The 27,266-nt window shown below is 47.9% G+C and overlaps 1 protein-coding gene across 1 annotated transcript in view; it reads right to left on the bottom strand.

Moving 5' to 3' along the window:
• Window positions 1–27,266, bottom strand: part of LOC147734642 (protein mono-ADP-ribosyltransferase PARP12-like) — a 335,778-nt gene that overhangs the window by 57,035 nt on the left and 251,477 nt on the right. The window contains exon 7 of the mRNA XM_086952938.1: window positions 2,746–2,863. Coding sequence (XP_086809064.1) covers window positions 2,746–2,863 — 118 coding nt within the window. The remainder of the gene's footprint in view (window positions 1–2,745; window positions 2,864–27,266) is intronic.

Below are 27,266 nucleotides of genomic sequence, written 5' to 3'. Positions count from 1 at the left end.
ACAAGTTTGTGGTAAATATCGAAAACCTTATTATATACATTTTTGTGCTTTTTTAACTGTGCCATGTGGCAGAGATACATGCCATTAGGGCATGCATGTGTTCCACATGTGCACACATGCACGATTCAGGTGTGCAACAGGGCAACAGGGTGTCAATATGCCACCCTGCCACCCTTGAATGTGTTCCCCCTATTACTGAATCGGTATTTACCGATTCGGTAATTGGAATTAAGAGTGCTTAGGTGCTTTAAGGATTCGTTATTTACCACCAACTACAAGTTGGTGGTAAATATTGAAAACCCTAAAAAAACATTTTTGTGCTTTTTAAACTGTGCCATGTGGCAGAAATACTTGCCCTTAGGGCATGCATGTGTGCCACATGTGCACACATGCACGATTCAGGGGTGCAACAGGGTGTCAATGTGACACCCTGCCACCCTTGAATGTGTTCCCCCTATTACCAAATCGGTATTCCCATTGAGGCCCATAGGAATGAATGGGAATTACCGAATCAGTAAATACTGATTCTAAAATACCGAATATTACCGATTCAGTAATATTTACAGAATTTTTTGCTACATACTATTTACCGATTCTGAAATACCGAATCGGTAAAATGCGGTATTTTAGAAACGGTAAATGGCAATTACCTACATATGGCCCTTGGTCTCTTCTCTTCTGTGCAGACCCCAGGCCAGGCAGGCAGTGGTGCTTTGAATAAGCCTGGATTCACCAGTAGCAGGAAGAAGCAGGTCTGAAAAGTGCCCATGAAATTTAATGCATTGTACTGCAACATTTATATAGTACTAGCAGCCTGTCCCGACCTTGTCCGGGAGCAATCAGGTTTTAGAGCCCCTGCCCGCCCCGGCCCCCACCCGCCCGATATTGTCCGTGGGTCCCTCTGAGCCTTACCTCATCCGCCGCACCTCACCGCGCTCCTGAGTTCACCGGTCCGCCGCTCCTCGCCGCTCCTCCCCGCCTGTCCGCCGCTCCTCTCCGCTCCTCCCACCCTGTCTGCCGCTCCTCCCCGCGCTCATGTCCGCCGCTCCTCCTCACGCTCCTGGACGCCGCTCCTCCCCGCGCTCCTGATGTCAGCACGCACGTCGCGGCCGGCGCTACTTCCATGGGACTACTTTTTTTTTATCCTAAATTATTTAAATAACTTATATTTTTTTAATTTATATAGCCTATGTCCATCTGCACACCCTGACAATTACAACAATGTAGCGGGTGTGTGTGAATTGGTGCTGTGGTTCCTGAGTTTACCCGCCTCAAAGGTTCAAAGTTCTTCCTTTATAATAGTAGTATAGATTTACTGCTATTGAAATGCTAGCCTTCTAGGGGCACGCTACACCATGTAAGGTGTATGGGTTGAAGTGTGTTGTGTTTCTTTTGATCCTCTGTGGGAAATGTTTTCATGTCGTGCAATAGGACCACCAAGCTGCAGTTTTCTTGTTATGGGGCACAACTAGTAATTATTTTTATTTATTTTACTTTTATAATTTATTTTTATTATTGTTATTTTGTATGCCACCATGCTTTAATGTTTAGGTTGAATTTGCTTGGGGCAAGCGGTATAATCCAAATAAGACTATCTCTCAGGAGAAGCGTGGCTCAGTGGTTAGAGGCGGCAGACCCGGAAGCTGAGATCGACCATGGACCAGGGTTCGATTCCCTGCCTCGGCGGGTCTCGGGCTCAAAATTCCACAGACTCGACAATTCTCGCTCTGGTGCCTACTCAACTCACAGGGTCACACTCTGCGACTCTGGGCAATAGCTTGCTTAATCTCCACTACGGCCCCTCGTGGCGGGATGCCTGGCTTTCACCTTGTGGACACCCTGCCGTGGTTTCTCACAGGGGAATACCAGGACGGGTTCCCTAAGCAAGCGCTGGGACGCTTACGGGCAGCTGTGCGCTTTACAAGTCCAGCACATTTACATTTACATTTACATCTGGTGAAGTAGTGTGGCTCACTGGTTAGAGGCGGCAGACCCGAGAGCAGAGCATGGCCCGGGACCACGGTTCGATTCCCGGCGCGGCAGATTTCTGGACCAGGGTCGGCGGACTCGATAATTCTCTCGCCTCGGTGCCCACTCTGATCAGCGATCACACTCGGCAACTCTGGGTATTAGCTTGCCTCATCTTCACTAACGGCCCCACCAGACCGCCGGGGATGCCTGGCCTCACCCTGGAGATACCCATTAAGGGACCATCTCTCAGGGAAGCTAGGAAGGGTTTCGCAGCGGTCGAAGCGCCTTGGGACCCTACGGGTAAGTAGTGCGCTATATAAATGCCAATACATTTACATTTACATCTCACGTACAAACTCTTACTGAACCACATCTCGTGTCACGTTGCTAGGGTATGTTAATGCTCCATGATGCTCATCAGACTCATTCCAAACCCACTGTATATTTTAAAGGTCCCAATGCATGAGTCAGGAATGGCCACTAATATCACACCGTCAAACTAAGTGGGGTGGCCCCGCCCGACCCTTCCTAGAGATGACAGGCACAGGATGGGCTCGCCCTTGGCCCAGGCTTCACCAGGACATGCCCTGCACTGCAGGAAGTCCCTTGGTGCTATTTAGCCCGGGAGACAATGGAAGGAATGGAGCAGTATCCTGGCCCCTCCTGCTCCTTGGGGCAAAGCAGTCTGAGTCCCCTCAGATCCCACAAAAAAGCAACAACAAGCATAGCGTATGAGAGTGATAGGAGTATAAAAAATGAAAAATATCACAGTACCTTGAAAATGGATTTCGTACTTTTGAGAACCAGCTTCAAAGTTCACAACAGCTTTTTTATCAGTGTTGTAAGTAGTTTCCAGGTCCTTTGAAGTAAGTGTTGCTGCCTCCTTTCCACCCTGCAAAAGAATACAATACATAAAGAACTGATGCGCAGAAGTATTTTTATATACTCTTTCCTTTGGAGAACAGAGTGCATAAAACAACTTACCTGGAACGCTAGCCATGAACATACATGCATGAGACCACAGTAACTTATTGCAAGGGACACTCATGTCTGTGGAACTTCAGTTTTTAACTTATTTTATATTGTTTACTGACTGTCCACTAAATGAGGAAGGCCATCAGTTTCCTTCCAGACCATCAGATGGAAGAACAGTGCTGAATTTTTAAAAAGACAGGTGCACAGTGCTATTGAGTGCCAGTGTAATTTAAAAACAAGAATATCTAGTCTTGTTTCCACCTCATCCATCCTTCCTCCTACTCCCTAGACTTCCTGTTGCTTTACTTCACCCTTGTAGGTTCTTTTTCAGTGCTGCTCCTCCATTTTCTCATTGTTTTCCTATTGTTTTCATCTTTCTTCTATCCCTCGCTTGCTGTGGATAACAGCATGTCCATGAAAAATAAGTCCTGATCCCCATATAGGAATGTCAGTGCCAACAACTGCAAGCACCGGCTCACATAAAGCACTAAGAAAGGGCTGTGTTGTTGGAATTAGGGTTACAGTAACTGCTGCAGCAACCCTCATTGCACAGAAGATAGGTTCGATAATTATTTGCTGCACTTTTAGACACATTAACTTGGAAATTCAATTGTCATGTATAACTAAACCATACATTCAGAACAATGTCAAAGAACTACTGTTATTCGTTTATCATGCAAATCTGTGTTTAGTTGGGTCTAACAGCATTTTGTAATTTTAAACTAATAACACTCTGACTTAGGCACATAAGAAGATTAACAGAATCAATCAAACAATCAATCCATCATGGCATTTCTAAAGCGCACTACATACCCATGAGGGTCTCAAGGCGCTAGGGGGGGACGCTGCTACTGTTCGAAAAGCCAGGTCGTGAGGAGTCACCTGAAGGTGAGGAGGTCTTTGGTCTGCCGCAGGCGGATGGGGAGGGTGTTCCATGTCTTGGCGGCAAGGTGGGAGAATGATCTGCCGCCGGCGGTCACTCTTTGGATGCAGGGGATGGTGGCGAGGCTGCAGTCTAGGGAGCGGAGCTGGCGGGTGGGGGTGTAGAAGCTGAGTTGGCTGTTGAGGTACGCTGGACCGGTGTTGTGGAGTGCCTTGTGTGCGTGGGTGAGGAGTTTGAAGGTTATCCTCTTGTTGATGGGGATCCAGTGCAGGTCTCTCAGGTGGGGAGTGATGTGGCTGCGGCGAGGGATGTCGAGGATCAGGCGTGCAGAGGCGTTCTGGATGTGTTGGAGTCGTTTCAGGAGTTTGGCCGGGGCTCCTACGTAGAGTGCGTTGCTGTAGCCCAGTCTACTGCTGACGAGGGCCTGGGTGTCCGTCCTTCTAGTTTCGGTGGGGATCCACTTGAAGATCCTGCGAAGCATGCGGAGGGTGTTGAAGGAGGAGGAGACAGAGTGGACCTGCTTCGTCATGGAGAGGGTGGAGTCGAGGATGACCCCTAGGTTGCGTGCGTGGTTGGTGGGTGCAGGGTGTGCTCCTAGTGCAGTCGGCTACCAGGAGTATCCCCCATGCTGAGGGGGTGGATCCGAGGATGAGGACCTCCGTATTGTCCGAGCTCAGCTTCAGTCGGCTGTTTCTCATCCAGTCGGCAACGGCCTTTATTCCTTTGTGGAGGTTGGGTTTGGCGGTGTGGGGGTCTTTGGTGAGGGAGAGGATCAGCTGGGTGTAATTGGTGTAGGAGATGAGGTTGAATTTGTGCCGTCGTGCGACGTGGGAGAGTGGTGCCATGTAGACTTTGAACAACGTTGGGCTGAGGGATGAGCCTTGGGGTATACCGTAGATGATCTCGGTGGCTTCAGAGCGGAAGGGGGGGAGGCGGACGCTCTGTGTTCTGCTGGAGAGGAAGGAGGTGGTCCAGTACAGAGAAACTAATTTCAAAATGCTTTTCTAACCTGAGATGTAAAAACATACGTGCTTCTTTTTATAAATTTTAGAAATACTTTAAAACTATAAATCTCATTTGGAGTTGAAGTGAGACATGTTGGCTCTTCATATCTTAATAAGGGATTGCATTTTCTTCAGAAAGGTCAAAAGTTGCATATGTATCCCAAATTAAAACCTCATTTTTTTTTAAACTAACACAAGTGCAGATCAACAAATCAGTGTGCTTTGTAGCATCAAATTGTAAGACATCACAGCAGGTCCAAAGCGTAATATTTTGTATATCATAGGTCAGGAACAATACAAGCCTAGAGGATTTCCATGATAAAATCCCGGGTGGCTGACATTGCAATTACCAGACAGATTAACTTCATGGAATACCTGCTATTACTAGCTAATCCCTATGGAATGGGGGATTACTGTCTGGACCCGGTTTTAATAAGCAGAATTCTACTTACCTGTAGTATTGGTAATAATGCATCACACGGCTAGCTCGAGATGCATTAAAGAACCATATCATTGTGTATCTTTTGAATGTAGCTCACACATGCAGTGGTCGCTGGTTGGGGTTCGAATGGCATCTGTTCAGTTGCAGTTCGATCACCGTACTAGGAGTTCGCTCCGTGCAGTGAGTGGAGAATTTTTCTAATAAACGCTTAATCGTCTATGAAACGGTTCCTGCATCTTATTTCATCTGGCGACGACGGGGGCTCCACCACCAACCCACGCCTTGGATTGCCTGCTGCCTAATGAAAGAAATCACGGATTGCCGTGTTCAGTCCTTACCGACTCAAGTTAAGGAGATCGACGAACTCAAACAGCATTGCAGGTCTACGTGCTCTTTGGTAGTTGTCAGAGCATATTCGGAGGTATGTGCCTTTCTTTTCTTCTGGAGCTTCGCTCATCTCCGCAACCTGACTGTGGCATGAGCTCGCGTGCTGCAGGTCAGCATCAGTGATCTCGGAATTGACACGCCGACGTCACTACGCGATGTAGCGGCCATCTTGGATTGGGCCAACTACAGCGTTGACGCTGTGGCGTCACTACGTGACGTGGTGGCCATCTTGGATTGGGCCTGTTACAGCACGTACCTCCCGGCCCCAGGAAAACAACACAAAAATATAAAGTTTTGGTCAGCGTGTTGCCATCTCAGCGTTTCGGCGGCACACACACCAATAATCCTTTTAGAGTTAGGCTCATTTATACAAGGCAAAATTATTTCTCAGTATTTATAGTTCATGTTTTGGTGGCACGCTCACCAATTTCACATTTAAAGTATTCAGACGTGTTACATTTCGGTGACGTGCATATCATTAACTTATATACTATTAGCAGCCCGTCCCAACGTTGTCCGGGAGCAATTAGGCTTCAGGGCCCCCGCCCGCCCCGACGTTGTCCGTGGGTCTCCCGGAGCCTTCCTCCATATATTGCAGTATTATACCTCTATGTTTACTTTGTTCGCTTTTGTAACCTGCACAAGTCACTTTATCTTCCTGTATTGCCGTATTATACCTCTATGTTTACTTTGTATGCTTTTGTAACCTGCACACGCAACTTTTTCCTCCTGTAATGCACCGTTTGGCTCACTTTTGTAATGCTCCGTTTGCTTCCTCTTGCTCACGATTGTCATTTTTGCTTCATTTTTCCGCCGCTCACTGCTTCTAAATAAATGAATAAATAACCTACCTCATCCGCCGCTCACCGCTCCTCCCCGCCTGTCCGCCGCTCCTCCCTGACTGTCCGCCGCTCCTCACCGCCTGTCCGCCGCTCTTCACCGCTTGTCCGCTGCTCCTCACCGCTACTCCCAGCGCCATGTCCGCCGGTCCTCCTCGCGCTCCTGGACGCCATTCCTCCCTGCGCTCCTCACGTCAGCACACACGTCGCGGCTGGCGCTTCTTCCAAGGGACTACTTTTTTTCGGTACATTTTTTAAATAACGTATATTTATTACGTTTATATAGCCTATGTCCATCTGCACACCCTCACGATTACAACGATGTATCAGATGTGTGGATTGGCGCTGTCGTTCCTGAGTTTACCCGCCTCAAAGGTTCAAAGTTCTTCCTTTATAATCTATACTACTATTATAAAGAGAGAACACAAACCTTTGAGCCAGGTAAACTCGAAAAGTACACCACCAATCAAAACACCCAAGACATCTTTGAAAACCTCAGGGCAAGCAGAAGGACATAGGCTATTAAAAATAAAAAATATACGTTGTTTAAAAAATTTTGAAAGAAAAATAAAGTAGTTCCTTGCAAGTAGCGCCGGCCGCGATGTCTGCGTGATGACATCATTTGCGTGCACTTACCTGAACCAACATCAGTCCTGGCCGCATTCTGCGGGAAACCACGTGGCTGAGACCCGCGTCAGGGATTTCCTTTCCTGGCCTCGCAGCACGCTGCAGACCTCCAGCCGGAGCAGGAGAGAGACACGCAAGGGGCCCCGCCTTGGCTGATCTTGGGCTGTGGGGTGCTGAAGAGGTGGCAGCCGGCTGCAGACAAGCGTGCTGGGGAGGGCTGGAGCGAGACTGCAGTCAGACTTGGTGGGGTGGCACCTACCGCTGCAGACGAGGGGACTTGCAGCCACCAGACTAGGCAGACATAACAGCGTGGGCCCCAGGAGCTGCAGGTAAGCCTGCTGGGAGTGCCGGAGAATCTGGGGCGCCTGGCTCCAGCATGCACGGCAAGGCTGGTGCAGTGTTGGGCCTCGCACTCTTGACGGTCCTCGTGGCAGCATGGGTCCGTACTGGCCGAGCAGACAGTGTAGCGGGGTGGCTTTGCTCACTCCCCATCTCTGCTGCACAGGCCTCCGGTGTGTGACACAACAACAACTTGCACACAAAGATTCTCTGCCGGCAAAGACCCTGTGCAGCCTTACACGCCATTAACCCACTGTGGAATGTAACGTCATTGATAATAAAGCAGTTTACTTTAATTTATGTGATTGGATTGGCCATTCGTGGGGGGAGTGTCACTGGCAGAGGCAGGGTTCTTGCGTCACCCAGGCCCATGCACGAGTAGCTGGTCCAGTCCACGTTTTCTCTTTGCATTTTAGGACATGTAATAGTCCAATTTTACAACGAGATCGCTAGGGCTACAATTCTGATAATGCAGGAACTGGGTGAACAGCTCGCACCTGGACCTAGGACATTTTAGAACGACCAGTTGGTAAAATTAAATTAAAGACAAAGTTGGCTAATATTGCCATTGTATCGCTGCATTGCTTCAGATACTGGGCAGACAGTTTGTGCTTTCTATTTCTAAATCGCTTTTATCTGGGTGTCTTATTCCAGTGAGTTCATTTGAAAAACATTTCTCCAGAAAATGCCGAAGGGCACATGTTTGTAAAGGCAAGTCCCATGAATGGATATATAGCACGGCAGATATTTTTTCCTTCCTTACTCATTTTCATACATGGAAGTCTGCGACAGCGACTCTGGAGAACAATTAATTTTGGGGGGGGGAAATACAGCAAATGCATGGGTAAGGGGGTCCATCGAAGTTCACTTTATTAAACTGTGTTCTTTACATGTTAGATTTCGTTACTGAGACTTTTAGAATTCAATTTGTGTATTGTTTAGCAGTACCAATCAATGTCTGGCACATTATGTCAAATTCCTTCCCTTCCGTATTAGAGCCCCCCTTAATGACTTTAGAGACATTTGGCCATAAGTATAATGTCACCTGGAGGGTTGGGATCTGTAAATAGAAGGCAGAAAGCTGGGCAGAAGTGTCCACGTGCCCAATGCAGCACCCTTGGCCATGGTGGTTGTGCTTTGCAGGGCTGACAGCATGGAATGTGTGTGGTGGCGCTGTGGCTGGCAAATGTATTTCCTTCCGTGGTGACAGAAAACGAATGCTTTGTTCTGTTTTGCCCTTTGCGTCTAATTTTTCCGTCCCCCCTTCGAATCCAAACCACATGCGATTGCCCAGGGAGTTCCACAGGGATCGGCTTTAAGCCCCACCTTATTTAATCTTTATGTCCAGCCGCTAGCTGATGTCGCCATGCGTGGGAACCTTTCCATCGTGTCCTACGCAGACGACACTCAGCTGGCGGTTGCACTTAGTGGGGCTTCCGATCTCGAAGCAGCCAAGTTCCGCGAGGGACTTATATCCGTGGCCCAGTGGATGAATGACAATTTCCTGCAATTGAACGCTAAGAAAACCGAGGTGCTCATTGTGGGAAAACAAATTCATCTGTGGGGCGATAGCTGGTGGCCTCAAGAGCTCGGCTCCACTCCTACCCCCGTTACTGAAGTAAAAAACCTCGGGGTGTGGTTTGACTCCCAGTTGAGTTTTTTCACCCACACAAAAAAGACTGCTGCATCTTGTTTTGGGATTCTGCGTCAGCTTCGGTCCACTTTTAAATTTTTTGACGCTCCCACTCGCCAACTTATCGTGCAAGCCATGATCTTGTCCAAATTGGACTACGCCAACTCCCTTTTTCTTGGAGTCAACCAGGCTGAGCTCTCCCGCCTCCAACGTGTTCAGAACGCTGCCGCCAGGGCTCTGGTTGGCTTGCCCAAATTCTGCTCAGCTAGGAGAACTATCTATAACCTCCATTGGCTCCCAGTGGCACAGAGAATTAAATTTAAAACTCTGATTTTGACTTTTAAAATCCTTAAATTCTCTTCCCCTCCCATTCTCCAGCAACTCATCTCTCCCTATGTGCCTACTCGCACTCTGAGGTCCTCTGCTTTACATCTTGCCACAATTCCCCGCTTTAAGAGATCCAGGGCTGGCGGACGTTCCTTTCAAGTCCTTGCTGCTAAGCTATGGAATTCATTGCCTGTCCATATCCGGGCCATCGAGGGGCTCCTCGCTTTCAGGAAGGCGGTAAAAACCTTCCTTTTCCCCTTGGCACCCTAGTTCTGTTGTTGTTGTGTTTTCTTAGTTTCGGTCCCCTGGCTTTTGTCCACGCGCCAGGACGCCCCTTTGCTGGGGCAGCTGCGCGCGTAATAAATCCAGTTAACATAACATAACATAACATGTATGTAACCCCCAACCAATGTTATGTTTGTTCACAACTTTCAAAAAACCTGCAAGTTCCAGAACAAGTAACTTGCGCAAACGTGTAGCCCTCTTGGGCGGCCGATAAAGTGTTAACTGCTGCTGAAAGCGCCTCTTAGCGCTCGCAGGTGTGAAGGTCGCTATCGGAATTAGTACCCGCTTAGAAAAGAAACTGGTGGAGTCTCCGAGTGAAAAGAAATGGTTTCCAATCAGTCTTGATGTCACGCATTTCAACCTTCAAATAGCCAAAGTGTTACAGTAGACCTCAGAGTCACCTGCAGATGATTGGTGATCGATTCGTGTGAATAGGTATGTAAGTAAGTTACGGACCAGGGGACCCATAACAAAAACACGCAGATTGACCCCCCTTGGGGAGCGGGCGGGCACGTACAGTGCGGGTGCCAGAAACTCCGACGGCTCTCTTGGGATGTGTAAATGTATTACATTGCATCGAAGGGGCGTGTATGAAAGTTTCTTCTTCACAGCTTTTGGGCAGGGGGATGGCGTCCACCCAGTAAAATAAGTGGGGGGACGCCGTCCACCCTCGTGGTGCCCCGACTCGAGCCCTGCACCTACCGCGGCAGACGAGGGGACTTGCAGCCACCAGACTAGGCAGACATAACAGCGTGGGCCCCAGGAGCTGCAGGTAAGCCTGCTGGGAGTGCCGGAGAATCTGGGGCGCCTGGCTCCAGCATGCACGGCAAGGCTGGTGCAGTGTTGGGCCTCGCACTCTTGACGGTCCTTGTGGCAGCATGGGTCCGTACTGGCCTCGCTGACAGTGTAGCGGGGTGGCTTTGCTCACTCCCCATCTCTGCTTCACAGGCCTCCCGTGTGTGGCACAACAACAACAACTTGCACACAAAGATTCTCTGCCGGCAAAAACCCTGTGCAGCCTTACACCCCTTTATTTATATCCTCAGACTGCGCCTGCCCAGAGGAGTGCTACAGGTGACAACAGTGTGATATAGAGGCCGGATGGCTCTCTACAGATGCTATATGTTCTCCTCCTCCCTTTCCAGCTCCACAACTTGAACCCACTCCTGTGCCTCCACGCACCTGTTGACAAATCTGGCTTTCTTGAAGTCTTATCGACATAGGTGACTTACCACAGGTTGTAATTTAAATTGGGAGCATGCAATGTTGTCGTGAATGTGCGCCATCCCAATGCACTCCGCTGACACTTTCCAGTGTGCTTAATCTCAGAAAGTGCCAACATTGGTAGGGGAAGCCCTACTGGAGCCTCCAACTACTCGATTAGATTGCAAGCTCAACACTCCACACAGCCTATTCATGCAACAGTAACTGATCCAGTCCAGGTTTTTGCTTTGCATTCTGTGACTGGTAGATTTTATCTATATCTTCTATACTACTATTATAAAGAGAGAACACAAACCTTTGAGCCAGGTAAACTCGAAAAGTACACCACCAATCAAAACACCCAAGACATCTTTGAAAACCTCAGGGCAAGCAGAAGGACATAGGCTATTAAAAATAAAAAATATACGTTGTTTAAAAAATGTTGAAATAAAAATAAAGTAGTCCCTTGCAAATAGCGCCGTCCGCGACGTCTGCGTGATGACATCATTTGCGTTTGCGCTCCCTGGTAACACTTCCGGAAATGGCGCCGAAGATTGCGACCTGCTGGGAGGACTGCTGCGGCCCTGCTTGCTGCTGGGCGAAGTGGCGGCCTGTGCGGGCGGGGCGCATGGAGAGTTGAGGTTCCGTGACAATTGTAAGTGGTGTTTTCGACTCATATGAATATGGTCGAGTCTGGTATCTATGAACCGCAAATGACGAGTTTAGTAAGTGTGCGCAGTTTCGCTGTGCTAACTTAAACCGTTCGTTTGTTATGTGGGTTTTTCATCTGTACCCACAGGTTCCATCTTAGATATGGCATCCATTTTGTCTCTTGCCCTCAAGTAGCCAGCGAACGGACGTTGTCCGCTTCGCGACCCTGGGACTCCCAAGATATTTGCGGAAGACACATGTTCTTTGTGAGTGTCTTTATGACGAGGGGGATGCTACTGTAAAGCAGATGGCGCCGCTCGAGGCTCATCTTGCCGCACGGACTTATTGTCTCAGCCGTGCATCTCATTAGGCACGTCCCTTTGATGCCTGTATCTCGTGTTTCCCGATACCTCCCCTTTTACACCCTTTCCGATCTCCCCACTGTCTCCGTCTTCCTCTACACCTGTCCTTGTTCCTATTTCGATCCGTTTTACTGCTGATTGGAATTCGCTAATGGTGGGAAGATGGGTTTTTACAGTTGGGAACCGCCAAATGTTTCCGCACTTATGTTCCGGACCTCATGTGTTTCAAAGTGACCAAAGCGACCCCTCTGGGGGATAATGGTGAGAACCGGGTTGTAAACTTTTGTGTGTCATGTTGTCTTATGGGTAAAAACTGTATAAAAGGAGCGATCCACAGAACCAATTTGAAGCAGTCTCCCCAAGTTGCACGTGGTGAACTTGTCGTGACTTCTGTGTTCCCTGCAGCAAATAAACCTTGAATCTTTGACGTCGAAGGAAGTGTCCCGTGTCTCTGTGATTCGTACGCCGGAGCAGGTTACCCACGAAGGTTTCAGGTGTTGTGCCCTGGCACCGCTGGGTCTTAAAGAACCCAGTCCTTCAGTTGGCGCCCAATGTGGGGCTGCATCAGTGGTACCGGTCCAAGCCCGACGATCGTGAGGAACTCCGTGTGAAATCTCCGAGGGAAGGTGCACTCCGCTTCATCGATCCTGTTGTCGAAATAAGTGGCCCGAAGACTTTTCCCGCGAAGATTCCCGCCTCCGGACGGCTGCGACGGACTGCTGCCCTGACTGTAGACCTGTTTTGGCGCCTGGCGTAGACCTTGGTATAGCGAGACGATTGACGGGCCTTCCTGGTGACGCCATCGATTTTTGAGTTAAGTATTTGTGGGTCGCTCCCAGAGTTCTTGGTTGTTGACACTTTAGCGAGTGTTTTTGTTGTTAAACGCTGTGTGAGTGTTTTTGTCGGTGACACTTTGCTAGCGTACTTTGTTGTGTTGTTTGACGACTGCAGCCGCCAAAAACCGAGGGTTTTGTTCTTTGCTGGGACTTGGTAAATCCCGTAACCCTTGAAGTTTGTGAAACTCGACTAGTGTGCAAGATGCCTGGTCGTAGTACTTTGTTTAGTTGTTTCAGACTTTGTGGTACGGATTCCCGACTGGAGGACTCGTGTCCGATACCTCCGGTTGGAACTCCCACTTATGAGCTCTATAGTAAGCATGGGCTAGGCCCAATTACCTTTAACGATTACTGGATTAAATACACGAAGAAGGACGGCGACCTTCGTTGGCCACCTCATGGTAGCTTCGAGGCCCCGATCTTAGATAATCTAGAGATTAAATTGTTCGAAAGAAAGTCAAGGCCGGCCATGTTTGATGCCTTTCGGTTGTGGCGTAAAGAAGCCCGACAGAAAGAAATCAGACAGACTAAACGTAATCAGCGAGATAATGTTGCTACCATAGTGAAGAAAGCAGAGCAATTCCAGCGAGATAAGGAGGTTAAGGATAAGGAAGTGTTTGATAGACTACAGCGTATGACCGTAGATAAATGTTATCCTGCTTTGCCTACGGAGCCGGAAAAGAAGGAAGAGCCAGTTGAGGATTCTTTAATGTCTTATCTTATGAAGTCACCACCTCCGTACGTACAGGGTACCGCAGTTCCTGTGGTCCCTGCCGTACCTATCCTTCCGCCTATTCTTCCTCCGACTGTTCCTCAACCTGTACCTGCCCTTCCGACTGTTCCTGCTCCTTTGTCTGTTGCTATCCCTACTGCTCCTCCGCTTCCACATACTCCTGCTCCCGCTACTGCTCCTGCTACTGCTCCTATTTTGTTAACCTCTGCTGTTGCTACTGTTTCTACTCCTTCTCTTGTTAGTCCTGTATCGTATGCTTCTCCCTCTACTCGTAGTCGTAATTCTCCTCTTGCGGCTAGCTTCTTTCATTCGCTCGGACCTGTTCATGGGTCCGCTGGTTCCGATGGTCCTCAGAGACGTAGTCAGCTTCCTGGAAACAGAGAACGCGTTGCGCTATATAATATGGCGATGGGTTGGATGGTAAATCCTCTTAGATGTCCACCCCGTGTTGTTCTTGATACATTTTGTCAATTTAATATACCAACCCAGAGATATGTGTTTAATGAAATGTGTAAGTTCCTTTATGATCAAATAGCGGCCGATGCGCCTGATGAGGTGCTCGCCGCTCTGTCTGATCTCCAGCTTCAGTTCGCAAATGGGCTGATAGTGGATACCAACGTTCGACGTGCTGTTGAGCGGTTGCTATCTCTTCGTCCCGCTCCGATACCTCATGCATTGTTCGTTGAGGATATTGAAAAACAACCAGACGAGTCTGGCCAATATCCTATGCGTGAAGTTCCGCCGGTTTGGGTACCAGCTGATCCTAATGCTAACCCTGCGACAGTGGCGCATTTCCAGAGAGTGTGGATACACCTCCCATGGAAACGATCGGAAGTGCTACAGGTGAAGCAATCTTTGCCTGATCCACCCAAAAATCCTACAGGGTATTACAAAGAATTATCACAGCTCGTAGATGCTACGGTAATGAATCTTGCCGATATCGATATGTTGTTCGGCAATGTCGTACCGCAACCGGTATGGGCTAAGATTCGGCAGGAGAATCATCCGAATGAATTAGGCGGTGATTGGGCTGCTATTGTAGCGGCAGATGCCGGACAAGTGGCTGCTACTAAACCCGACCAGTTGATTACTGCTCTTCCTCAAAGAATAATAACATTAATGAAAACTCTTATGCCAGCTATGAGGGTAAACTGGGACAAATTGTCAGCCTGTAAACAGAAGAAAGATGAGAGTGTTTCCGACTTCTTTACGAGGTTCGAAGAAGCATTCATTGATCATAGTGGACAGGATATGGGTACTGAGGGTGGTCAAAGATTGTTTGTGGATAAATTTGTTTCGAATTTATTGCCCGATCTGAGCAATAAGTTAAAGAATTCGGAAAGTGCATGGGCCGTTTCTACTTCGGCTCAGATATTGGCTACGGCGCAATATTATGAGAATAGGGAGAAGGAGGAGAATGACCGTGCTGATAAAAAGACGAAAGAGCTCAAAACTAAAGTGTTGCTTCAGCAAGCGTATCCTCCACGTTCGAATCAGAATAATTCACAACAGAATAGATCGCAGCCGCAATCGAACAGATCCCAAACTCGTAATGACTCCTCCTCCCAAAGATCCTCGTTAGGGTACAATCAATGTGCTTATTGTAGACAGGAGGGACACATTAAATTCAATTGTCCTGTTTTGAATGAACGTAATAGTGGTAACTCCTCTAGAGGGGGTCGTGGTGCTTCACAGCAGGCATCACGTGGTAGAGGTTGTGGTGCCCAGAATGATCGCTCAGACAACTCATCCAATTCTAATAATTGTTTCGATCAACGTGGATCATCGCAAGGACGATCTGCACAGTACAATGTAGACGATTATTACGTCGATCAGGGAACTGACGACAGTAATTACTAGGACAGCCAAAGACAAGGAGAGGGAGTGGTATCAGTTCCGGTTGATCAGAGAGGGCCTTACGTCGCAGTTGCTACATCGGGCGTCGTTGAGCCTTTTCTGTTGGACACTGGTGCAGCGAAAAGTTCTATCATGCATTCGAAACTCCCTGGCGCACCTTTGTCTGGCTTAACAAATGTTTCCGTTGGATTCTCTGGCGCCCCTGTTAGCAATCCAGTTTCACGCCCTTTGCCCCTAAAAATTGGGCCACGTGAGCTAGAAGCTCCGTTGATTTTGACTACGGGTTGTGGTGAAAATCTTTTGGGCCTGGATTTGCTTAAACGTTTGTACGCGACTTTGTATTGTTCTCCTGCGGGTGTAAAGCTTACGTTAGGAGAGAGGGTTGTCTCTCCTATGTATTTGTCCCTCGATAAGCTCCCACCGGAATTGAGTTCTCTTCCTGCGTCTTTGTGGGCAACAGGTCCAAATGATGTGGGCCTACTTGATATCTCCCCTTATGTTGTACAGTTGAAATCGAATGTGCGACTGCCACGTATTCCCCAATATCGTATCTCCCTTGATGGTGAACGAGCACTGTTAGCGATCATCTATGATTTGATCGAGAAAGATGTTATTGAAGAGACTCGGGGAAACGTGTGCAACAGCCCTGTGCTGCCCATTCTTAAACGTACTGATCCTTCAAAACCGCCTGTTTATCGCTTTGTTATCGATTTACGGGAGGTGAATAAAATTGTGGTTCCTCAATTTCCCGTTGTGCCTGACATCACGGCGCTACTGACTCTGATTCCAGCTTCTGCATCATGGTTTTCGGTGATTGACTTGAAGAATGCGTTTTTCAGCATCCCGATTGCCGAGGAGAGCAGGGACCTTTTCGGTTTCTCTCTTGGTGGACGTAGCTTCCGGTTCAAACGCGCTCCTCAGGGCTACTGTGAAAGTCCATCTATTTACAGCCAAGCCTTGAAGGGTCAACTGGATGCGTTTAGGTTGCCGGTTGGTGCGGCCTTGATCCAATACGTCGACGACTTATTGGTGGCTGCTGACACTCAGGACATTTGCAAGATTGCTACGGTGTCGTTGCTGCAACATCTCTGTGAGTTGAATCATAAGGTGTCCCCTTCTAAACTCCAATATTGTTGTCAAGAAGTAACCTATCTAGGTCACTTATTGTCAAAGGAGGGAAGGAGGTTGACCCCAGAGAGAATTGCAGCAATTGCGCGAATGGCTGTGCCAAAAACCCAAAGAGATGTGCGTGCCTTTCTAGGTATCACGTCGTACTGCAGGCAATGGATTCCTAATTTCTCATTGCTAGCGAAACCATTGGTGGCTCTTACGTGCAAGGATGTTTCAACTCCCTTACCATGGACGGAAGAATGTCAGAAAAGTTTTTCTGAACTGCGTGATTCATTGTGTTCGGCTCCTGTGTTAGGTACCCCTGACTACAGTAAGCCGTTTACGTTATATGTTCACGAGAGAGAAGGTTGTGCTTTGAGTGTCTTAACGCAACCTTTTGGTGGTAAGCAGCGTCCATGTGCATATTTTTCCTCGACCTTGGACCCAGTAGCTAGAGCATTGCCGAGTTGTTTACGAGCAACAGCGGCAGCTGCGGTCTCCATCCGACAATCAGCAGGATTGGTCATGGATAATATGCTTACGGTGATGGTTCCGCATGCAGTCGATACTCTTTTGAATCGAACGAAAACTCAGCACTTGACGAGTGCGAGGTTGTCTGGGTACGAGTTGACATTATTGGCAAGCCACATTCAAATAAAACGTTGTAATGTTTTGAACCCGGCAACTTTGTTACCAATTAGCACAGAGTCAGATGAAGTAGCAGAACATGATTGCTACTTGAGGACCGAAGAAGAAACAAAAGGTCGAGTGGACCTTAAAAACACCCCATTGGAAGATCCGGATGGTACTTTGTATGTGGATGGGTCATGTTTTAAGTTGCCGAATGGCGATGTGACTACTGCTTATGCTGTTGTGACCATGAATACTGTTGTTGAGACTGCGAGGTTGAATCAGAATTCTGCCCAAGCTGCAGAATTGATTGCTCTTACTAGAGCGTGTGTGTTAGCGAAAGGGAAACGTGTGAATGTGTTTACCGACAGCCAATATGCTTTTGGCGTCGCTCATAGCTTTGGATGATTGTGGAGAGAGAGAGGTTTCTTGACGTCGCACGGTACGAAGATACAGCATGGCCAGCTTGTGAATGATCTTTTGGATGCATTGACTTTGCCTACGCAAGTTGCGATTGTTAAATGTAGTGCGCATCGTAAGGTGACGGATGATGTTGGTCGTGGTAATGCGTTTGCGGATGAGATTGCTAAGGAGACTGCCCGGAACCTTAGCACTCGGATGTATGTGACGAGTTCGGTTAGGTGGCCTACAGAATCGAGTATGTGTGAGGACACTATCGAGAGTGTGAAAGCAATTCAGAATGAGGCCACCGAGACTGAAAAAATGAAGTGGAAAGAAAGTACGGGAAAGTTGGATGCGAAAGGTTGTTGGATTGATTTGTCGGATCAGAAAAGATGGTTGTTGCCTAATGCGTATGTGCTGGCCGTTGTGACAATGGCGCATGGGTTAGCACATATTAGCGCGAAAGGTATTTGTAAATTGTTGTCTTCGGTGTGGAAGAATGATGGCATTACGAAATGTGCTGAACGTTTGGTGAAGAATTGTATGGTGTGTATGATGTACAATCCTGGCAAAGGAACCCCAACTCCTCCTGGCAGTTTTGCTCCCCCTTCATGTCCCTTTGAGGTGATTCAATTGGACTTCATCCATATGGAGCGATGCAATAACCTGAAGTATGTTTTAGTTGTGGTTTGCGCATTCTCCCGATGGATCGAGGCCTATCCCCTCAAAGACAATACTGCTTTGTCTACCGCGAAAATCCTACTGAAGGAATATTTTCCTCGGTATGGAATGCCTAGAGTCGTGTGGTCAGATAACGGAAGTGAGTTTGTGGGTAGTGTGATGAAGAGTGTGTGTAAGGGCCTTGGAATTAATCAGAAATTCCACAGCGCCAATCATCCCCAGTCAGCTGGATTGGTTGAAGGGTACAACGGCACCCTTAAACTAAAGTTAGCGAAGATTCAGGCTACGACTGGTCTTTCGTGGCCTGACGCTTTACCTTTAGCATTACTGTCAACTAGGGCGACTGTACACTCCCGAGTAGGGCTTAGTCCCTATGAAATAGTGTTCGGCCGTCCTGCGAATGTGTGGGGGGTTCCTAGGCCAGGAATGTTCTCTGATCTTGAGTACCCAATGTTGATCGACTATCTTCATGACTTGACTGCTAAACTGAGGTTAATTCACCAACAGGTTTACGACGCGTTGCCGACGCAGACGGAGGGTCCAGGCCACCAGCTCCAGCCCGGAGATTGGGTGGTGACGAGAAATTTTTCACGCAAGAATAACCTGGACCCGAGGTTTACTGGACCCTATCAAGTGCTCCTGGCCACGAGGACTGCCGTTCGTCTCGAGGGACGTAAGAATTGGGTGCATGCCACCCACACCAAAAGAGTCCCCATTCCTTTGCCGGCAGACCCGTGGGTAAGGAGAGGCATTGCGTCGTCTGAAACAGAAACATTGCCGGCGTTTGTGCCTTTTAGCGACGCACAGCCTGTTGGAGAATCCTCAGCGCAGCAGAAAGACACTGTTGAACATTTGGCATCAAAAGACTCAAGACCGGAACACTCAACTGATCAGCAGGACGCTGTCTCTTCAACGGATCCTTTGTTTGACGAGCAGACACGTCCTGGGAAAACCCGATACTTTTTGCGATCTCGCACTAAGGACAAATAAAAAGATCCTGCTTTGTTGTATTGATAACTGCATTATCCCGTTTTCTGTGATCAGTTTTGAACATTCATATTACTGTGATTATTTTGTATATATATATATTGAGCTTCATTCCTTGTACTTTTTTTTTGCTTCCACAGCTGAGAGACTTTGTTATTTGCATATATACATACTGTGCATTGAAGGCCGTAGGGCCGCGCGCGTACTTCCTTCTGGATAGTAGGTCTTGACGCTAGGTTGAAGGCCGTCGGTTCCTGGGAACTCCTGGGGATTGACTATTGCTACACAGAACGAAGTGCGTCAAGAAACGTTGCGGACGGTCGTAGGGAATGGCATTCTTGAAGCTGAATGATTTGGAGGGAGCTCAGGTTCATAGATTCAAGCTGCAGCAACTCAGTCGTACCAAATGTTTTATATTCCAACTGTTTGTATTGTTCTTGACTGCTTCTGCATTATTGGCGGGTGGGGTGTATTATACGATGTCTTACTTCTTACCTTCTGCTACACCTACTCCTACTCCTGACCCTAAACTTACCTCCACTGTTTCTCCCCATTCCTTTCACATGTTACCGGAACACGAACAGGCTAGACGTGTAGAATTCCGCAACAATTCCTTTATTCAGCTCCTTCATCAGCATCAGTTAGTGGTTAACACTACTAATTGTTGGGTGTGTGGGTTGATGCCACATACTACGGATAAGGGAATTCCATATCTGGTGTTACCGTATAGTTCCCAAGGGTCAGCTCGAGCATTTCAAACAATGTTTCGAAGCGCACTGGGTTTCCACCCCATTCGAGAACCGCGTTCCCCCTACTCTGGTCCTACCTCGTATCAAAAACCTTTGTCGATAGCAATAGAGGATTTAGATAGTGATATCTATGATCCCTCGCTTATCCCTGAAGAAGAGATACAGGCCTATAGGGTCCTAAGTAGAGGTGAATATAGTGCGTTCACTAGCGAAAAGCAGCTTAAAAGCTCGCCTCCGATATGGGTCGTACCCCACACTGGTAATTTTTGTCTCATGGGTCGTGGCCGAAGATCGCAAGCCCGACTTGGAGCAAGTGCTTGCACTGAAAATTACATACTGCCGATGGTCTCGTCCCCTGTGTTTCTGGCTGCCAAGGGTACATACTTTATCTGCTATGATCGTGCATACGCATGGTTGCCCGCTGACTTCATGGGCTCATGCTTCATTGCAAATTTGTTGCCTCCGACGTTTACTGTAGATGCCGATTATCATAAGACTAGAGTTGTACGAGGCGTAATTAGCGAAGAGGATACTGCCGGTCAAGAGGCAGGAGACTTTTTCAAGGGTTTCCTCCCGTTTTGGGGACCTATGGTTAATAGTAGGAACCTGAGACAGTTGACTCGAGTGGTAGAATCGACAGCTAATATTACTGCCAGTGCCCTTGGTAATATCACCACAGAACTTCAGGCGGATAGACTTATGACGTTACAAAACCGTATGGTTTTAGATGTCATCTTAGCAGATCGAGGTGGGGTATGTAAGGTGATCCATTCGAGCTGCTGCATTTTTATTCCAGATAATGCTCCTACTGTCTATCAAGCCATCTCGAGGTTGCATAAGATCTCCGAATCCATACACGTGGATGTAGGGGATTGGACGCTACTTGGGTGGTTTTGGGGCCTGATGTCGACTTGGGGTTGGAAGATTCTGATGATCATCGGAGTCGTTGTGGTGTTCCTGTTCACGTGTTGCCTTTGTGTGCAGTGTGGTCCTGCCTTATGTGGCCTCTGTGCTACAACGTGTATGAGACAACCATCTGTTACCAAGGGGACTCGGTTGGACAGAGCTATGCTACAGCAACATCTCGATGGTCTGATGAATATCGAATATGACTCCGACTAGTGCTTGCCTACATGAGGGCAAAAGGAGCGTCTGAGGTTCCGTGACAATTGTAAGTGGTGTTTTCGACTCATATGAATATGGTCGAGTCTGGTATCTATGAACCGCAAATGACGAGTTTAGTAAGTGTGCGCAGTTTCGCTGTGCTAACTTAAACCGTTCGTTTGTTATGTGGGTTTTTCATCTGTACCCACAGGTTCCATCTTAGATATGGCATCCATTTTGTCTCTTGCCCTCAAGTAGCCAGCGAACGGACGTTGTCCGCTTCGCGACCCTGGGACTCCCAAGATATTTGCGGAAGACACATGTTCTTTGTGAGTGTCTTTATGACGAGGGGGATGCTACTGTAAAGCAGATGGCGCCGCTCGAGGCTCATCTTGCCGCACGGACTTATTGTCTCAGCCGTGCATCTCATTAGGCACGTCCCTTTGATGCCTGTATCTCGTGTTTCCCGATACCTCCCCTTTTACACCCTTTCCGATCTCCCCACTGTCTCTGTCTTCCTCTACACCTGTCCTTGTTCCTATTTCGATCCGTTTTACTGCTGATTGGAATTCGCTAATGGTGGGAAGATGGGTTTTTACAGTTGGGAACCGCCAAATGTTTCCGCACTTATGTTCCGGACCTCATGTGTTTCAAAGTGACCAAAGCGACCCCTCTGGGGGATAATGGTGAGAACCGGGTTGTAAACTTTTGTGTGTCATGTTGTCTTATGGGTAAAAACTGTATAAAAGGAGCGATCCACAGAACCAATTTGAAGCAGTCTCCCCAAGTTGCACGTGGTGTACTTGTCGTGACTTCTGTGTTCCCTGCAGCAAATAAACCTTGAATCTTTGACGTCGAAGGAAGTGTCCCGTGTCTCTGTGATTCGTACGCCGGAGCAGGTTACCCACGAAGGTTTCAGGTGTTGTGCCCTGGCACCGCTGGGTCTTAAAGAACCCAGTCCTTCAGAGTGGCGGCCTGTGCGGGCAGGGCGCATCGAATGGCGGCCTGTGCGGGCAGGGCGCCTCGAGAGTGGCGGCCTGTGCGGGCGGGGCGCCTCGAGAGTGGCGGCCTGTGCGGGCGGGGCGCCTGGAGAGTGGCGGCCTGTGCGGGCGGACGCCTGGAGAGTGGCGGCCTGTGCGAGCGGGGCGCCTGGTGAGTGGTGGCCTGTGCGGGCGGGGCGCCTGGTGAGTGGCGGCCTGTGCGGGCGGGGCACCTGGAGCGGGACCGGCGGCTCAGGTAAGGATCAGGCTCTCCGGGACACGGGCGGGAGGGGGCCGGGACGGGAGGGGGCCGGGCCGGGCCGGGAGGGGGCCGGGGGCAGAAGTGCACGCAAGCCTCAAATGCTGCCCCCAGCCCCTTTCTGCCCCAGGCAACGCTGGGGCGGGCTGCTAGTAGTAGTATAGATTTACTAAAGATATTTTTGCCATTGTACTGCCATGACCAATGCACAACAAATTACTCAACCAACTCCATTCTTAAGCAAACCAGGTAGACCAGCAATCATTTGGTCAGAGTGGAATAGACTTTCCGAAAACAACCTGGTAACTATTGATGCTGTTGGTTACGAATGGAAATTGCTACTTAGCAGTATGCATCTGTTCTTGGCATGTAGGGCTGCAGATTCTCACACTTAGCATTAGATCGCCATCTGGTGTTGGGCTCCGATGTTTGCAGGTTGTTGTTGTCTTGGAAGAAGTCTTTGTAGTCACAAGATGGGTGACTCCTCCCTTGGACGATAGTGCACATGGGCATCGACTCCATCCTTAGATTGTTTTTCACCATGATGGGAAATGATGGAGTTAGTAGAAAGAAAAAGATGTCCATGTGTGTATATCTAAGTAAGATAGAACTGGAACAGATACGGGTCCCGGGGAGGCGGGTGGGCGTGTGAGAATCTGCAGCTCTACATGCCAAGAACAGATGCATACTGGTAAGTAGCATTTTCCGTTCGAGGAATATGAGCTGCAGATCTCACACTTAGCATAGACTATACAGCAGTATCTCCCTTAGCGGTGGTCATCTGTATTGGTTACACTATTCTGAAAGAGAGTCTTAAGAACAGCTTGGCCTTCAGCAGCTTGCTGCTTGGCTTGCACGTCAAAACAATAGTATTTAGTGAAGGTGTGTGTTGTAGACTATGTTGCTGCTCTACAGATGTCTTCTAGGGGAGTGTTCCCTAAGAAACCATAGAGGCTCCTGGCTTGCGTGTGGAGTGCGCTCTAGGGGGAATTATAAATGTGCGCTTAGCTTTTTGGTAGCACATTTGGATACATTTTTACGATCCACCTTGCAATTCCAGCTTTAGAGATGGGATTTCCTTTCATGCGGTGGGGAGAAAGCTACAAACAATTGTTTTGTTTTGAGAAAGGATTTGGTTCTGTCAATGTAATAAAAAAGGGCTCTTTTAACATCTAGGGTGTGTAGAGCTCTTTCTGCTACTGAGTCTGGGTTTTGAAAAAACACTGGCAACTCCACTGATTGATTAAGATGAAATGGAGTGATGACTTTAGGAAGGAATTTTGAGTTTGTTCTGAGGACCACTTTGTTACAATGTAATTGTAAGAATGGTTCCTGTATAGTGAAAGCTTGAATCTCACTAACTCTTAAAAGAGAGGTAATGGCAACCAGGAAAGCTGTTTTCTATGTGAGGAACCATACTTCGCATTTGTGTAAAGGTTCAAATGGGGGTCCCATGAGCCTGGTAAGAACAATATTTAGGTTCCACAAGGGAGAGGGTGGTAACCTAGGAAGAATGATTCTTTTTAGTCCTTTCATAAAAGCTTTATTGCAGGGACTCTAAATAGTGACAAGTGTTGTCTGTTCTGTAAGTATGCAGCGATTAATATGCTAGATTACTTTTTTGTAAATGCAGTAGATAGCAAATGATATTCTGTATGGAAGCATCCAGTGGATCAATATGATTATTGGTGCAGTAAATGGCAATTTTTTCCATTTTGCAGCATAGCAAGCTCTAGTAGTTGGTCTGGCTTCTTTAATGATGTTCATACAGTCTGGTGGTAGGTTAAGGTAACCAAACTCTAGGACTTCAGGAACCAGATCGCTAGATTCAGCTGACTTGGATCTGGATGTCTGATCTCTCCATGTTTCTGCGTTAGCAGGGATGGGGACAGGAGGCAAAGATGGCGTCCGCACGAGTGGACGGAGAAGCAAGTATTGTCACTTAGAAAGGAGAGAAATTAGTCTTGAAAGATAAAAAGACTTTCTGGATACTGCATTTAAAACTCCTTACTTGTGGGAAGGGTTTTTTCCGTGAGCACGTCTTCGCTGAAGGCTGTTTCTACTGTTTGTGCTAGTGCGGGGACGGCCAATGCTGGAAGTGTTTGTGGCGTTCGTGAAAGGAATCACCAGTTGCCAGCGCACTTGGTGGGCGGGCACTGCTGTGACTGTTCGGCCGAGGGAGGCTGTGAGAGAGGCTGCGAGTGACTACACCTGGGCTGATTCTGCTAGGAAGAACACCAAAGTAGTTTGCCCTTCAGTCATGCCGCCGAAGGGAGTCCGCGGCAAACCTCGAGGTCAAGAGAGCGATAATGGCGAGACGGTGACTGAGAAAGCTGACAAAAATGCCACCACCGCTATTAAAAACCCAGAAGTGGAGACGATTAAAGGTAAAACAAATGTGGGGGATAATAGAACTATTCCTGCAATATTTTCAGCTTCTAAAGAGAAACGGAGGGGGGAAAAGATACTCGCCGCTCTGGAAGGGAAGCAAGTAATATTGAATGCTTGTCCAGTGAAGACCACAGAGCCAATTGCAGAGGGAGGGGATACCACTGAAAACAGAGAGTTATTGTGGTATAATAATACTGTCACTGCTGAAATAACTTTACCAATAGTCACCACTGGCTTAGAGGTTAATGAGCATTTGAGTACTTCTCAGATTCTGAGTGGCACCGGTGTTATGGCTGTCTTTCTGCCAGCTCTCTGGAGAAGAAGAATGATGGAGAGTGACTCCAGTCTATCACCCTCATAGCATAGGGATTAGGCCGATAGATAGGGACCCTGTCTTACAGATATAAGGGCATTTTCGTGCCATTTCCCTTAGAGTAGGGCTTATGAATTTAAGTGAGGGGTTAGATATATAAGTATTAGTCATGATTTACTCATTTGCTAACATGCCGATCTGTTTCTCATGGAGCTATGCATATTATGGGCTCCGTAGGCCTTAAGCGAGACAGACTCCATTTTGCTTTCTGCCTGGTAGCTCGAGAAGGCTTTCTAGGTTAAGAGTGATGTTTTAGTTTCAAGCTGTTGTTCGCTTGGAGAGAACCGGTTCAGGCTGACCCTTATCGAAGGAATGTATTTTTCTCCACTCCGAAGACACAACTTCAGGCCGGCCGGCTGGGAAAGTGTCCTTGGTACGGGGAGGTACAAGAATTTGGTGGGCGGCAGGTTACTGGCCGTGAATTTCCATGAAGGAACGGGCTTTGATATTAGCGAAGGTGTTAGTCTTTTTGTCAGTTAGTCCGTAGGCGGCATCTAGCCGTTAGCATCTCTACCATTATTCATTTTCATGGTGGACGAGTCGCCATCTTTGAAGTCGGAGAAAGATTTAAGACCGAAACTCTCTGAAAATAGACTGAACGAGAAGTGGCGCGGAGCGCACTAATGCAGAGAGAGAGAGACGGTAGCTAATTAACAGCAAGGTTCCGAGGTCCTGAGGGAGAGCAGACGAGTTTGAGCCTATCGGTGCAGACGTGTACTTGTGACGGCTGAGGGTGACTGCAAGGCGAGCCAGGACCCAGAGACGAGACAGGAGCCTAGATGACTGCCGAGTCCCGATTTCCCATTAACCAGGTGAAGTCCGACCGATTCTTATAGTGCGTGCACTCTAATCTTTATCTTTTATTCCCTTTGCAAATGTAATGCTGCCTAGTAATGTGATTTATGTTTATTGTCAATAAATACCCTAATTCATATAGAATTATCGTGTACCTGGTGCTTGTGTTCAATCTTGGTAAATGATGCTCCTAGTTGAGCACTGTTTAGACGAACGGATGAGAAATCCCGATCAGACGAATAGTTATCAAATAAAGAGGGAGTGAGTGGACCTTTGATGTCGTAAGCACGGAGTACACTATACAATCTGAATCCATATCCAAAGTTATTATTTTAGTTTTATCCTAAGTAGACTGCTGAGATATCATCCTAATAATGTTTCATAGGAATGTGGTCGTCGTTGATATGCGGCGTTAATGAGAGCGACGGGAGGGATACCGCCGTGTAAAGCCACCGGATTGTGGTATAAGACTAAATGAGAGCGACAGGAGGGACACTGTCGTGTAGGTTTCGCAGGATCGCGAACGATTTGGAAAAGGGAGCATTGGGTTCTGCAGGCCCGTGTGTAGACACGCCGGATTGTGTGTCAGATCTGCCCTAGGGTAGAACGGTCTGGGTCGGGGCGACCGCGAGGCCAACTGATGTGAATAAGATATTGTAGAAAATCCATATATGTATATTGTCATTCCCCATTCTTAGGTGCGACCTGTATATTCATCGTTATATCTACTCAGTGTAAATACGATCTAAGAAGGGAAGGTGAGTACGTTTTGGCTGGGTCACAGGGGCCCCTGGGGGCTGATCCCATCTAAACAGAAAATCCAGCCATTACATCTGGCGTCACGAACTGTTTACGAAGTCTGTGTGCATTGTGTTTTTTTCATCTCGTTGGTTTGCGCTCGGCTTCTACGTATAAAATTTTGTTTATAATTTTGTATATAATTTTTTGCGTGTCATTATGTTTGCTAAAAAATCACAGTCGGTTTTTAAATTACCGATCCAGATTCCCGGCTGGGAGTCTACGCCTTACGAGGCTTTGGCCCGTGAGTGGGCTGATTCTACTGGTTTAAGTGAAAATTGGTCTTCATTCTTGGAGCAGGCGGAGCCTGCTGATGTGATTTCGTGCCTACAGAAAGCGCCAGTGGTGAAGGGTGATGAGCTTCCTATTTTAGGACGCAGAGGGTGGATTGTTCTTAATGCATACAGAATATTGCATGAGAGGTTTGTGCGACTACAGAAACAGTTTAAAGACTCGGAAGGACAGTGTGTCGAGTTGCAAAATGCGCACACTTTGTTGCGTTGTCAAAATAAATTGCTTGCCGATAAACTTGAAACATATCAGACCATTGCCGAAAGGGCTGCGGTCCGTATTGCACGATATAAGTATAAACATCGGCGTGGACGTGTGTCTTCACACAAAGTGCGTATGGTTGTAGCAAAAGCTGGAATGGA

Source organism: Lissotriton vulgaris, chromosome 1_2 (assembly GCF_964263255.1).
Source record: "Lissotriton vulgaris chromosome 1_2, aLisVul1.2, whole genome shotgun sequence".
NCBI classification, from domain to species: domain Eukaryota; kingdom Metazoa; phylum Chordata; class Amphibia; order Caudata; family Salamandridae; genus Lissotriton; species Lissotriton vulgaris.
The sequence above is the reverse complement of the archived record's forward strand: the minus strand, read 5'-3'. Positions and strand labels throughout refer to the sequence as shown.